Here is a 14,598-nt window from a genome sequence, read left to right as displayed (position 1 = left end):
GCTTTCGTATTATTGATCTACGTATCTTCGACTTGTCAAAAAATCATGGCGGCAACAAACAACCGTGGAAATTTTTTTCGAAAAAAAAAAAAAAAAAAAAAAAAAAAAAAAAAAAAAAAAAAAAAAAAAAAAAAAAAAAAAAAAAAAAAAAAAAAAAAAATTAATCCAAAGGAAATTTGTACCCGTGTCAGTGGCTAGGGATTCATTATCATCGTGACAGGTTTTTATCCGTGACGGTGCTTGATTCCCAGCACCTTTTTTTTTTTCTATTCGTGTTGAGAACCGACGATAAGAAATTCGTAGAATCAGCCGTATTAACATTTATCGCACGTAAACTCACTTGCATAATTTGTACGATTATAAATAATAACGGGAGTACCAAGGAATTTTGCAAAATCGACATGAACATTGTTTATCAACGTGTGACTTTGTTTACGAACACGTGTCAAGTGTTCCGATAACAACATATTTGACCACCCCCAAAAAAATACGTACAATCACGCACAGTTTCACGTTGAAACAGTTAATATCGTCAGGGCGGACGGTAACAGTGTCTGAGTGAAAACGTCCCTTTTCACTTTTACTCTATCGTTTTCTCTCGTCTTATCGCACCAAGAAAATCAGGATTGTTCCGAGGTAATTATTTGAGCCACGTAGTCCGATATCACGTGCGACCGAACAAAAGGGACGATAAAGAAGGGCAGGCGAAGAAAAAAGTGAATTGGTTCAACGTGGCTCTCCGTTAGACTGTTTTCTACCCCTGAATTACAGGGTATACACTGAATCTTTCGTAGACTCGATTTCTACTATTTGTTGATACGTAATAATACGTAATATCAATGAATTTCTTAGTTTCTCAGGATTCAGTAATTTTAATTACGTCATTCATACTTCAGTTTCTTCACGTATCGTCTGATATTGGATATGATTAGGTTTGCGATTATAATATATGTAGGTGACTCTATGTAGGGCGCGTTTGAAATTCTCACCGTGTCAAATTGCCATACGGCCGGATATACACGTGGCGATGGAAATGCACGTAGCGATGGTAACCTGAAGATATATGTGACTTTGATATGCAGACGAAAGCTTCCTTTTTAGATTGCATAATTAGCCGAGTCGAGTGTGTCTTTTTTTCGCGAATGTAGGAAAACAGGAAAAGACGGTTATCGGGCTAATCACTGTATAAGGACGATGGAGAGGGACGGAATAAATAATATTTATTACAGTGAAGTCAAAATTAGAAATAAAAAAAAAGTCAAAAATCGCCCTAAAACAGAGAGAGACACACGTACGGTTAAGTAATAGAGGAAAGAAAAAGTTATGGAAATCTGTAACGTGTAATTTATGACTAAAGGAGTGATAAAGTTTTGTTGTAAAAAATTTTTTCATTTCAAATTCCTCGTCACTGGCGATAAGATGATATCGATCTGACGGGAGATTGACACTTTTAAGCTGCAGTAAAATATCATATACGTTTTTACATTGACTGTACATAAAGAAGGTACTTGAATACGAACCTTGACTGTGCTTATCGAAGTAGAATGAAATTATTTTTGGATTTTGAAATTTTGCAATTTTATTTGATATACATTAGATTTCAGTTTCAGGTTGCAATTCCAGCTAATTGACGTCGGATCGTGAAAGTAAGTGAAAATTTTCTAATCGGCAATTTCTCTATGTTGTTCTTCGTGAATGAACGTCAAGGGCAGTTCCGGTACGGTTATCGTTTCTGTCGAGCCTTTATTGAATTTTTTTATATATTTTAATCGATGTAGAATATCGACGTAAACGATAAAACAAATATTCAATATTGATTAGATACGATAAGCGTAGATCGTCCGATCTATATAAACATTGATACATACCGTATTCTTATCAGCAGGTTGAACATACTACGATTGGCCTTCAAGATATTGCAGAAAAAAAATAAGTCGATAGCCTTGACACTTTTTTTTCCACATTCCCGTCATATGTATTGTATAATCTGTAATAATAAAAAAAAAATCGTATCAGCTCGATATTATTTTTTTTTTCCACTAAAGCAAGTTTCGTCAAAATTTTAGATAGACTCGGTCAATGCCCTGGTAACCGTCTTATATTAGCGTCATCAATTTGCCAATAGTTTCACGGGCGTAGCGTGATATTGGTTGCATCCCCTATATCTTTACGGGGGTGGTTAACATTGGATAGGGGCTGCAATCCGATGAGAATATATTGTCCTCCTGCCAGGCATTAGATGCTGGTTTCCATCTGCGTTTCTCCACGTCGCTATATTCAACCACCCCTTGGAGACCCTTGATGCGCAAGGGATCCTCAGAGCGACAGGGGTCTACCTATAAATAATTCTCTATTTAATCCAAGGCTTTACATGTTTAACCTTCTTCCGTCTTATACCTGGACAGCTGATCCAACTGACGTTAACCAACAATTTTCAATGTCATCGACAACTCTAAGTGCAGCGACGAATTTAATTTTCGTAAATCCCAAATTTAGAGTTGACATAAAAAAAAAACTTTGTGGTACCCTTTGAACATCTTATATACATACATACATCACCATGAGGTGGCATTTGTGAAAATTAAAATTAAAAAAAAAAACCGAACCAAATTTAGGGATACAATACCAAAATTTTAGCCTATTTTGACCTGGCACAGCTATTATTAAGCTTATGAGAGTTCCGGATGCCTAGAATTAAAATTTTGGAAATGCCACTCTACGGTCCTCAGATACGCATAAATTTGCAAACACCTATGCATTGTATGAAAGTTTTGTCCGAAGAGCATGCTTTTTAGAAAAAATGTCTGCGCCTCCCCAACAATATTCTCTAGACCTACCGTATTACAGCTTACCTGAAAATATGATACTGGTGTAGGTGAATATGAGGCGGAGATCGTTGCGGAGACAAGTCACTGTAATTAACGGGCATCTTCAGCCACTTCTGTAGGATGGTGATTGCTAGGTGCCGGCTTTACGAGGGTGAAGCGATAGAGATATTGAATTGGATGCAGGAGGAAGATGAAGTGTCGAGGTATGTGAGTGAGAGAGAGAGAGAGAGAGAGATAGTCATAGACATAGGGATTGCGTTATTTCCGGACGTGGACGTCGTTTGGTAATAGGAACAGCCTGAAGATGAAGTGTCGAGGTATGTGAGTGATGGTGATTGCTAGGTGCCGGCTTTACGAGGGTGAAGCGATAGAGATATTGAATTGGATGCAGGAGGAAGATGAAGTGTCGAGGTATGTGAGTGAGAGAGAGAGAGAGAGAGAGAGATAGTCATAGACATAGGGATTGCGTTATTTCCGGACGTGGACGTCGTTTGGTAATAGGAACAGCCTTCCAAGATTAGATAAGGCTTTAACGAGAAGTGGTAAAATCTTGTTTTCGCCCTTATGTCTCTAGAATCAACATTATGTTCCACTGTTACTACCAGTGTGCCTACTTTTGGTACCAGTGACCCCCTGTCGAAGGACCAATACCAATATTAGTAAATTTTTCAGGAAATCCCGATTCCATCCTACTACTGGCACCTGGGCTCTTGAACATATTTATTAAAGTCACCCTCTATAGGAACTTTCTGTACTTGTCAGGGGACTTTAGGGTCGAAACTTTGTTTTGTCTCCTTGTACCACCTCAGGCCTCTTCCTTCATCCGTACTCTTATTGTTAGGGTCATAGAGGAGGATTACAACGTTGGACGAACGGCTAACGAGATAGGTTAGGTCATAGGGCACAGTCAAAATTAATAGGTTACACGTTAGAAAAGTATAAGGTGTAAACGTACAACAACTAAAAACTGAAAATCCCCTTATCATTCTTATATCAGATTTAGTAGGTTGGAAAGTAAACATTAGAAAAGTGTAAGGTGTAAAGGTAAAGTAACAAAAGCCTAAATATCCCCATATCGTTCTTACGTCTACCTTTATTTCCTGTAAATGGCCACCAGGGTCGCCCCTGTCGATATGATCTCACTGACCCTATCAGATATTCTCGATCCTGGCAATTAGAGCCCTAACGAGGCCATACAGCCAAGAAGGATCAAGAGGAAAACATTCGTAATGAATCTCCAACCCGTATTATCTTCTCTTTTGTTCCTTTCTTCGTATAGAATATCTACTCCCATTTCCCCTTACACAATGGACCAGGATTCTTCGGTGGCTGAGGATTTGGTATCGTTGCCTTTTTCAGTGGCGAAAAATTATTCGAAGCGTCTTTTATTTTCATCTAATTTTCTTCCTCGTTTCCTCGGCAGCCATTTACTCGAGCAAACAGAGCACGGCACTTTTGCCTCTTTTGAGCTGTAGCTGTTCTTGGATGCTGGAGACCCGGGGACTGAAGGCTAGAAGAGTAGACGGTACTTTTACTGTGCAAACCAGGAGGGTACGTGAAGATCCCTGACGCTGTGTAAGCATCACCAGTGAGACTGGCATTACGTAAACGAGAGGAAAGAGTTGCGAGAGTTCACGGATATAAAGAGCAGACCGTCGGAGATAAAGGTAGCTCGTTATACAGAAAAAAAAAAAATCCCTATGAAACAGACGCATCCATTTGCTTCAGGTACGTCCGATGCCACGATTTACATTTTTCTGTGGACATTAGAAGAATTTGTAAAATTTTATTATTTTAACAGACCTCAAATCCAAAGGAGTTTGTAATCCAAGGATGAGTTTATGATTCCGTGTTAATCCCGTTAGTCATGAATTACTTATACTGATCCCAAAGTGGAGGAACCCAGTGGCTAATCCTTGTACCGGCTAAATTAATCCTCTCCTCTAGCAAATGGGATGCGAGAATTACACTATGTAGATATACAGGGTGTTCGTTATAATATATATAGTGTTACATATTTTATGGGCACCAAAGGTTGAAACGAGCGACCTCTCTCTCTCTCTGTCTCTGTGTAACAACCAGTACAGGGTGTTCGTTATTAATCGCACTGTAGTAACATCGTTGCATTCCTTGTCAAATTCCAAAGAATACGTGTATTTTCATTTTTTATTTCATATATCGAAATTTCGAGATAATCAAGGTTGAAGTTGCAGTAATGCGACCAATCAGAACGCGTTTAAACGGAGCGTGGATGACGTCGCGAGCCAGCCCGCAAGGTCTGCTTACAGGAGGCCAATAACACTAAGATTATCGTCGTAGTGTCCCTGTTTATCTGCATGGAATTGAGTAAGATACAAGAGAGGAGTATCTTAGTGTTATTGGCCTCCTGTAAGCAGGCCTTGCGGGCTGGCTCGCGACGTCATCTACGCTCCGTTTAAACGGGCTCTGATTGGTCGCGTTACTGCAACTTCAACCTTGATTATCTCGAAATTTCGATATATGAAATAAAAAATGAAAATACACGTATTCTTTGGAATTTGACAAGGAATGCAACGATGTTACTACAGTGCGATTAATAACGAACACCCTGTACTGGTTGTTACACAGAGACAGAGAGAGAGAGAGGTCGCTCGTTTCAACCTTTGGTGCCCATAAAATATGTAACACTATATATATTCATTAAAGTCTAAAGAGTCATGGTCAAGGTATAGGAGATATAGGATATATAGATCCTTTAGAAATGACTGTATATTTGTACAGGGTGAATCCTAGTTTGATCCACTTCTTATTCTGTTTTGCCATTTGATAATCCAACCCACCATTCACCAGTACGGTGGTCCTGTGGAAACTGCCGTGAGGACGATAAGATGACAAGCACCTTTGAAGACGTTCATATGATGGGTTAAATCCTGTAGCCGGTGATGGATCACCTGCCGTAGAGATCCCACGGGATGAGGTTGTGTTGAATAATTTATGTTCAGTCAGTAGGACGTGTACGTTCGCTTGAAACATCACTAGCATAATATATATAAATGTATGAATAACATAGACGAAACTTAAAAACCGATATACGCCATATTGAATTGAAATACCTCGATCGTTGGTAAAATCGATTTTCAATCGAAGGAAAATAAAAAACTGCCCTACAATAAAGTCGTTACGCGCTTAAGCGTATCTAGGGACTTTCTAGGTATTTAATCATGTCAACGGCGCTGTATGGTAACTTTCGCAAACAATTAGTTACCCAAGTCGCCGATCCTGTGGCGCTGGTGTCGCTCAGTCTAGCCAAAGTCATACCACGTGACTGCAACACGGTAAAACGTCCTTTAATCTTCATCATCTTGAGACGAACGACCAGTGAACAATCCTAGAGTGGATTGGGGATGAAAAGGGATGCTGAAAAGATTTGTGAGTAAGAAGAGAGCACGTTCGAGAGATGGATAAACAGATAGATTGATAAAGATAAAGAAAGTAAACGTGAGATGAGTCTTGTTTGCGAAATCGATCTGGGATCGTGATGGAAGCACGAAAATTCTCGAAAGTCAATCGAGGGCAATTTTCGCGTTTATTGAAATTTTAACAACTTAATAAAAATAAAAAAAAAATAATTGACTTATTATCGATTTAAAATATTTTCCCGTCTCGCGTGTACCTTCGGATTTTTCTTTAGATTGGTTACGTTAACCAAGCAGAAGCTTTTCAGGAAATTTTATCGGCTCTCGCTCGGTTTCCCATACTGATCGATTTTTATAGGAAATAATATAGCCACGTAAGCCAGGTATGTATGTATGTATTTCTTATAGATCGAACTGCCACTACCAACCGTTGGATATACTCGAACGTTAACGGTATAAACTTTTTTTTTTAGTGCTCGTCGGGCACTTTATTATTTTTTTATAACGCGCCTGCAACAGCCATTGGAATTAATCGCGCTATAAAGCGAATTATAAATTTTCGACGGGTCGCGATTAATTAAAAAAAAAAATTAGTTTCCCCATTTTTTTTCTATCTCCCTTTTTTTTATATGAATTCCCAGCCACCCTTCAGTTCCCGTTTTACCGCAGGGGATAATCTCGTGGCCGAAATCGCTAACTTCTTCTCCCTCCCACCACCCCCCTCCCCCCCGTCACTCTCTATTATCTTACTCTCTTGTTCGTATTTTTTTAATATTCCTCTTTTTATTTATAGCGACACAGGCAGATAAGCGAACACGGCGTTCGAGCATGTAAAAGGGCGTTCACACGTGCGAACGTGAAATTATGGGAAATAATGGCTAAGCAGGGTCGACGTAACGCGAAACCTCATTATTTTACGAAACTGACTCCTTAATGTGACATTGTGTATCGCAAACACGCGACGCCAACGACGCCGGACGTTCGGTCTGCTTAGCAACAAAAAATATACAATCTATTACAGGAATGCGATTTTATTAGATCTGTTTTTTTTTCTTATATCATAGTCCTATACCTATATATGTATATATTGTCCTATAGTCCTATACCTATTGTCATAGTCCTATACCTATACATGTTTTAAATTCTCCTTGAGCTTGGTCGCGATACCGTATACCCTTTGATATACGAAGTGCGCAGGGACTATAGTATTACCTATACAGGGTGTTCGTTATAAAACGCACTATAGTAACACTATTACGTTCCTTTTCAAATTCTGATGAATACGTGTATTTTCATTTTTTATTTCATATATCAAAATTTCTAGATAATCAAGGTTGAAGTTGCAGTAACGCGACCAATCAGAACGCGTTTAAACGGAGCGTAGATGACGTCACGAGCCAGCCCGCAAGGCCTGCTTATACTAGGCCAATAACACTAAGAGTATCGTCTCTTGTATCTTACTCAATTACATGCAGATAAACAGGGACACAACGACGATACTCTTAGTGTTATCGGCCTAGTGTAAGCAGGCCTTGTGGGCTGACTCGCGATGTCATGTACGCTCCGTTTAAACGCGTTCTGATTGGTCGCGTTACTGCAACTTCGACCTTGATTATCTAGAAATTTTGATATATGAAATAAAAAATGAAAATACACGTATTCATCAGAATTTGAAAAGGAACGTAATAGTGTTACTATAGTGCGTTTTATAACGAACACCCTGTATAGGTAATACTATAGTCCCTGCGCACTTCGTATATCAAAGGGTATACGGTATCGCGACCAAGCTCAAGGAGAATTTAAAATATCGCCACCCGTTACATGAAAATTGATGAATACACCTAAGTATCATAACGAAATGACTTTTCGTTACTGTTCGGCATATACAGGGTGGACCACGGAGCGTGATCAGTAGAGATTACTTTGTTATTAGCAGTCCGATCGAAAATGTTTTTATCAGCTTTTGCATGGTTTCAAGAGAGCTTTAACGTGATAGTGAAAAATTACTGTTTAACTCTTTTTTTAATGTTTTTTCAAGGTTACCTTGAATTTTTTGCAACTGAACATACAATTTTTTTACGCCTGTCTGTTAGAGGATTTCAAGACGAATTCGGCACATGTAAGGACATGATATTTTTTTCATCCGGTTCGAAAGAAAATTAAAAAACTTTGTATCACAAGGAGAATCACAGCTACGCCGTTATTACGCAACCAATTTTTTTCATCTGGTTCGAAAGAAAATTAAAAAACTAAATACTCCTTATCACAAGGAGAATCACAGCTACGCCGTTATTACGCAACCAATGTTGTTGACAAGTCAAAACTTACGAATCTTAATTGTGGCGATGTTCAAAATGGTGTCCACGAGGTGCAATGCACTCGCGTAGACGGTGAACGAAAGATTGTTTTGCATTCTTTATGGCCTCTCCTCTACACTGATGGCGACTGAAGACGACAGAATGGATGCGTATAACGGCGTAGCTGTGATTCTCCTTGTGATAAGGAGTATTTAGTTTTTTAATTTTCTTTCGAACCAGATGAAAAAATGTCATGTCCTTACATGTGCCGGATTCGTCTTGAAATCTTCTAACAGACAGGCGTAAAAAATTATATGTTCAGTTGCAAAAAGTTCAAGGTAACCTTGAAAAAACCTTAAAAAAAAGAGTTGACCAGTAATTTTTCACTATCACGTTAAAGCTCTCTTGAAACCATGCAAAAGCTGATAAAAACATTTTCGATCGGACTGCTAATAACAAAGTAATCTCTACTGATCACGCTCCGTGGTCCACCCTGTATTAAGATCGATAAACTTTGCCATGTTGTCAGAAATGACTCTCTATATATTCCTTGTCGTGAATCAACACAGGATAACTCTTTGATAATCGATGCTTAAGCCAAACTCTAATTGAATCTCTTAAACGTACTTGACGTTTAGTATATTCAATGAGGACTAGGTTCGTGCCATATTCCATTAGGCGGCTTTGATCATATTCCTGGAGTTTGAATTTGACGTTTGTTCTAGAAGCATCCTTCATCCTACTTGACATCCAACCATTCGGTTTTGAGAAGATGTCGCCCCTGTTCGATAACGGGCCATCCCACTCGTTCTATATTTAAACGTCAAACATTAAATTCAATAAAAAATTGCGAGACTAGGATCCTTGTTATACATATATATACATACATATATTGCATACGTAAGATAAGGGAAAGTGGAACAAGACAGGATCCTTATGAAAACAATGGGTTTAGAGTAATTTAAAAAATATATCACGTCTAACCTGACCTAACCTATAGAAAATATATTCTTCGAAACGATATATAGTTTACGTCTGTATTAAATTTGGGTAAAAAAAATGTGGTACGCTTTATAAAAATCGTGAATGAAAAATAATTCTACCAGAGTCCGGCTTAGTGGTAAGTTTCAAAAGGGTATTCGCAGCTATTTGCAGTAGGCCGAGTAAATAAAGCTCGTCATATCGGGTGTGGCAAGTGGAAACGTATATGCCCGCCCCTTGTTTTTTCCAAGTGACTAATATTTGTCCTCGGATATTCTTTTCGATCCTCTGACAGCGCCGGACAACTCGACTAACTCGGACGCTGTTTTGGCAGTGCTTTTAAATAACCCAAATTACAGGATTCCTCGCTGTCCAACTTTCAAAGGGTCAATTTGACCCTTTGAAAGCTAAAAATGGATATATACAAAATTGTCGGTAGGTTCAGTGTTAAACACTGAAGTCAAGGAGTGACTTTGTAGTTCCAAGAGTCGAAGGTAGGTTTAAAAAATAATGTCTTCTCTTTCCTACGTATTCGTATAGCGTATACGTATCTACCGTTGATTTTGTAGGATCGATCGAAAAAGTAAATACAAGTCTAAGGGCTGAAACTTAATACGAGTCCTGGGGTAGGTTCGTAGAAATCCCGTAAGAATTTCGGATCATCCGTACGGACTCGTTTTTCTTTTTTTCTGGGCTAAGAAAATTATCGAAAATCTTAGACAAGGACAATTAAATATTTCACGCAGATCGGGACATTTTTTCAGAGGTTTTATAGAGGCTGGTCGCGTGGAAATTATTGAGACTCCTCTTTATTAACGTTATGTAAATTGTTTTTCTTTTCCGTTCATTACGGAGCCATTATTCTCGCTTCAACGTAGTCCACAAAGACGGTATTAAACTTGAGGGTTGGTATTTTCAATAGGATCAGTGTAGGTGGCACCACTGTATACCCTTCAGGGTACAATAAAGCTAAAGATTTTCGTGGCTCGATTTCGACTTACCTAGAATTGTTTTTGTTTGTGAATTAATAATTTCTGTGTATAAAAGTAATAATGCCAGGGGCAGTAATCGCGGAATTCAAGATTTCTCTTGAGAATTTCAGGTCTCGTTATCTGAGACGACCTCGTGTTTTTCGGAGATGAAGAGCGCCCACAGGTATTAAGATTTGGGGGGGTCTGAGTCGAAGTGAGGGGTGGGGCGAGTAAGAAAATCAGCCGACGTCATCATTGACAGAATTATTAATAAATTTAAGGAAAATATTCGTCATGCGAAGATAAACGAGCGAGCGTGGTAATTAAATAATTTTTAAAATTTAAATATGTATATTAATTTTCAAATATAACTTTTGTACACATTTTATTTGTCAAAGGAACCTTATTACGAGTTTTCAAGATGAACATAATACTTGGAACCCAGGCTGTGCCCAGATAAACCGGGATGCTGAAAATCCATGTGGCAGGCACCGTGTCTGTTCCAAGTAGAAAGCGTACAGGTATGATCAGACGTACCGGTACAGTGTCAGACCTACCCAAAAATATCTTGAGGGGGGTCCAAGAAGTTTCGATGTAAAAAAATTCAAAGGAGACTTTGCTTCTATACTTTCCGAGTAATATCTCTGGATTTTTTTTGCACGATCAGAAAATAACGGCAGTTTTGGAGAGAAGCCACATTTTGGCAACACAGACAAAAATACCATTGCCGTTGGTCAGGCTTAAGATACGGCAAGAAAGAAAAAAGGGGATCGTGAACGAGAAAATGGAAATAAAAAAATTGGCAGGATTTGTGTCGGTATATAAAAGGGGTTGAAATTCGTAGAGAAGAGAGTCTCTAGTCAGGTTCCACCCTAAAAATATAACATCGCGCAAGGGTACATCGATCTTCGAGAAAATCTCGCAGAGAAGACCAATTTTCTGGCGACGTACCAGGAGCGCGAGCTTTTACCCGGAATTGGAGCTTTACCCTTTGTCTCGTTTTTTTCAGACAGCCACGTGGTCGGTACTCGTCTGACACTGAAATAGTCACGGGAAGGTCCCCCCGTTGGGAGCAGCCCACGTATAAGGGTCTGCGAAAGAGTAAACCCACCTGGACTAGAACTTTAAGCTTCTTCCGGTTCCCAACTCACTTCACGTCAGAGACGAGCGCATTAAAGCTCTCGAGTGTTTAAACGATCGGCCAAGCTTGACGGTGTTAACTGCCATTAAGGGGTCGCAGTGCCATAAAGGAATAATTTACGGCAGCCACTCGCCTCGTTATTTTCCAGAGCGACTTTCTCCTCCACGACATCCCCGTCGCCATCTGTATCAGGACATTCGTGGGATGCAACTTCAGGTCGTTCCCTTTCGCGCGCCAAGGTCACGTGACTAACCAAAGTCTTTTTACGTTATTTAGCCTCCTTTCTCTTTCTCTTTGAAAATCAAGATGGCCGCACCCTAATAACAGCCACTCGCCTCGTTGTTTTCCAGAACGACTTGCTCCTCCACGTCATCATTGTCGCCATCTGTATCAGGACATTCGTGGGATGGAACTTCAGGTCGTTCCCTTTCGCTCCGAGGTCACGTGACTAACGAAAGTCTTTTTACGTTACTTAGCTTCTCTCACTTTTCTTTCTCTTTGAAAGTCAAGATGGCCGCACCCTAATAAAATCGATCCCGTTATTTTCAATCGAGGCCGCCCTTCTAATTAACATTGTCCAGCGGTAGGGTAACGACCATGCAAGAGACGCAAATGAGCTCGTTGACGCGTCCCCGTTGGGTTGGGTTAGGTTAGGTTGGCAGCACCGCGCCAAAACAACCAAAGGATATTTGTTTGCCGGTGCGATGCAGGATTTAAATACAGGATTACTGTGGTAGAGGCTTAGTCCTGGATTAGGAGCCGTGACATTGCATGTGTTAGTCCGTGTTAAGGGATCTTCCTGTTCACACTTTGTCTTGTTTATTCGAGGATGCAATGCTCTCACGTTGGATACACTGAATTCTTGTATTATGGAGGATAGAGTCGTGCATGTCAATGTGCTTGAGAAATGAGGTGGAATAATATTCTTTTTCTTGCTGGGCAAATGCTGGAACGAGGGTTGTGCAATGATTTACAGAAATTAACATACGGACGGGTAATAATTTAAAGGCGGGAAGTTTGAATATTTTAGTCGACGATTTTCATGCGCGCGGGTCTTACGTGTGGAATATTTCGATTTGTTTGGATTCGCCAATTGTCTGGCCACGTCTTATAATACAATTTCAAGCTTTGAATTACGACAGAGAGATTCCCGGGGATCGATCTCCTCGGGATCTGATATCAAAGTCTCCCGCGTGTGTATAAATCTCCTTCTTGTCTCTGGGTGATACGTTTGAGGCCTGATTTGTGCTACCGGAGACGAAATGGATGTTCGAAATTCTGGTAGACAATGAGGACAGGCGGAAAAGTGTTAATGCGCCTTGTTGGGAGACACTTTTGTCTCGATTTCGAATTTTTGGAATTAAATGGCGAAGGGAGCGAGAAGGGGTTGTTCAATTAAAATTTCATGGGGAAATGTGGGGGTGAAGTGAAATTTAATATTGCTCTGATAAATGTAATAGGAAATCCTTGTTCGTGGGGAAGAGAGACATCCAGGAATTTCATTGGGATTGCAGCGATGAGTATGAGAGAGAGATTCAACGGGTGGAAACAAAGTGGGAGAGAGAGAGAGAGAAAAGTGAAATCCTAAAATCAAGACTGAATATCATTTCGAAATTTAACTTCATTCCTTAACAGTGATTTTTATTCTTGTCGTAGCATTACTATACGTGATTGAAGTTTCGAAAAATTCTGAATATTTTTTTTGTCTTTTCTGTAATCAATATAAATGTGCCCAAGAGACTGTACCAGCAATCCCGCGTTGAAAAAATAAATTAAAATTCGTAAAAATATGTCAAAATTTCAATTTTTGATTTTACACGTGTCTAGTACACTCGCAGATTATTTTTTCTATTTTAATTTTTCCAGAATTTTATTCAGCATCGATCCAGTTGATACAATAGGTAACTCCGTGTCACTCGGTGACTTCCTCTCCGGGATCTATATCCTCATGGGATCTCCCTGATGCATTTAAATTGAATTGAAGAAAAAAAAAGTGATATCATTTATTTTACTAGATCAATATTTTACTAGATCAATTCGAGCTCATCGATCACTGGGAATACAGTGCCTCGAAGTCGCATTAATTGAAATTTCATACTGCTCCAGTCCACTGCCAAGTAATCGTTACCACACACGTTTTTGTCAACCAAAAACGTAGGACGTTGATGGAACGTTACGTCGTACGACGTATACGTCAAGTGACGTGTAGGAAAAATCTTGACTTTGATCGCTGGCATCTATTAGTTATCAAGCAGGCTAACCAAGGCACGAGATTTATTTGAGAATACACGTTTCCTGTCGTTGGTTAATCTGCGTCAGGAATTGGATTTGAAATTTTTCATCCATTGAAAGTAACATCGTATTTCAAGCTTGAAATAGTAGCAGCAGGCCATCTGTCTATCTAGGTACTTAACCACTTCGGTATTCTTAAGGGTTTGCTTTCGATCTATATATTTCCTCTCTTGCTTGCTCCCATTCTTTGCAATCAATGGTTCATTGTTCCTCGGTCCCTGTGAGAGAAAGAGACGGAGAAAAGAGCCGAGGAAGAGAGCTAAGCTTCTCTTTAGGTATTTCACTGGTAGCTTGATATGCTGATAGGGAAAGGGGGTTGTTCTGTGTGAGGGTGCTCGATTGATGCCCCAGTTATCGATCAATGCTAATCAAGATTAATTGTCGTTAACTAGATACTCGCTCTACCGTAGTAGTCTCGTCTATGCATACTATCCCGTTTATAGCCGTTCCCTTGAACTTACTTGCGTTTCGTGGATCATCAATTTCCTGGAGCTTCCACGGTATAAATAATTCGGGCAGTTGAAGAGTATCAATTAAACTCACGATATAAACATTTGAGAGTCGTTGAAATTTACTTTTAAATAAATCTATCCCGACCGTCGTTTTAACCTCGCACTTCGTTTCCATCGTATTTGGCTTCGATTTACCATAGCAGTCATTCGGAATCTACCGTGGCGACATCTTGCGTAGCGA

General features: G+C 39.5%; 2 protein-coding genes across 8 annotated transcripts in view; both read right to left on the bottom strand.

The window, feature by feature from the left end:
• Window positions 1–1,603: 1,603 nt before the first annotated feature.
• The window catches only part of LOC107265709 (allatostatin-A receptor), a 59,073-nt gene continuing 46,078 nt past the window's right edge, over window positions 1,604–14,598 (bottom strand). Inside the window, exons 6-7 of one of the 5 annotated variants that reach the window (XR_003059114.1) lie at window positions 1,869–1,987; window positions 1,604–1,741 (exon numbers count right to left, since the gene is read on the bottom strand). The gene's annotated coding sequence lies outside the window, so the exon portion shown is untranslated. Of the gene's footprint in view, window positions 1,742–1,868; window positions 1,988–2,849; window positions 2,970–3,156; window positions 3,178–5,647; window positions 5,843–8,988; window positions 9,331–14,598 lie in introns of those variants that run through there. The other 4 variants (XR_003059113.1, XM_025082826.1, XM_025082828.1 and 1 more) reach the window with 4 other exon arrangements.
• LOC112494039 lies at window positions 5,976–14,551 on the bottom strand. 3 transcript variants are annotated; one of them, XM_025082838.1, is made up of 2 exons: window positions 14,449–14,532; window positions 5,976–6,132 (listed from the first exon to the last, which is right to left on the bottom strand). In XM_025082838.1, the coding sequence occupies exons 1-2, from the start codon at window positions 14,530–14,532 to the stop codon at window positions 6,004–6,006; spliced, it is 213 nt and encodes a 70-aa protein (XP_024938606.1). In that variant the 3' UTR covers window positions 5,976–6,003. The 3 variants fall into 3 exon arrangements, with proteins under 3 accessions (XP_024938606.1, XP_024938605.1, XP_024938604.1); XM_025082837.1 differs by lacking the exon at window positions 5,976–6,132 and adding an exon at window positions 12,201–12,559 and having other exon boundaries at window positions 14,367–14,551; XM_025082836.1 differs by lacking the exon at window positions 5,976–6,132 and adding an exon at window positions 13,527–14,269 and having other exon boundaries at window positions 14,367–14,551.

The sequence above is a fragment of the Cephus cinctus genome, unplaced genomic scaffold, assembly GCF_000341935.2.
Source record: "Cephus cinctus unplaced genomic scaffold, Ccin1 Ccin1_scaffold0230, whole genome shotgun sequence".
Classification (NCBI taxonomy): domain Eukaryota; kingdom Metazoa; phylum Arthropoda; class Insecta; order Hymenoptera; family Cephidae; genus Cephus; species Cephus cinctus.
The sequence above is the reverse complement of the archived record's forward strand: the minus strand, read 5'-3'. Positions and strand labels throughout refer to the sequence as shown.

Bases quoted from the DNA above. Each gene is read 5' to 3' on its own strand.
- LOC112494039 (XM_025082836.1), bottom strand. From the start codon at position 14,532: ATGGAAACGAAGTGCGAGGTTAAAACGACGGTCGGGATAGATTTATTT. The intron at 14,270-14,366 runs GTAAGTTCAAGG...AATCTTGATTAG, and splicing joins TGATGATCCACGAAACGCAA to CATTGATCGATAACTGGGGC.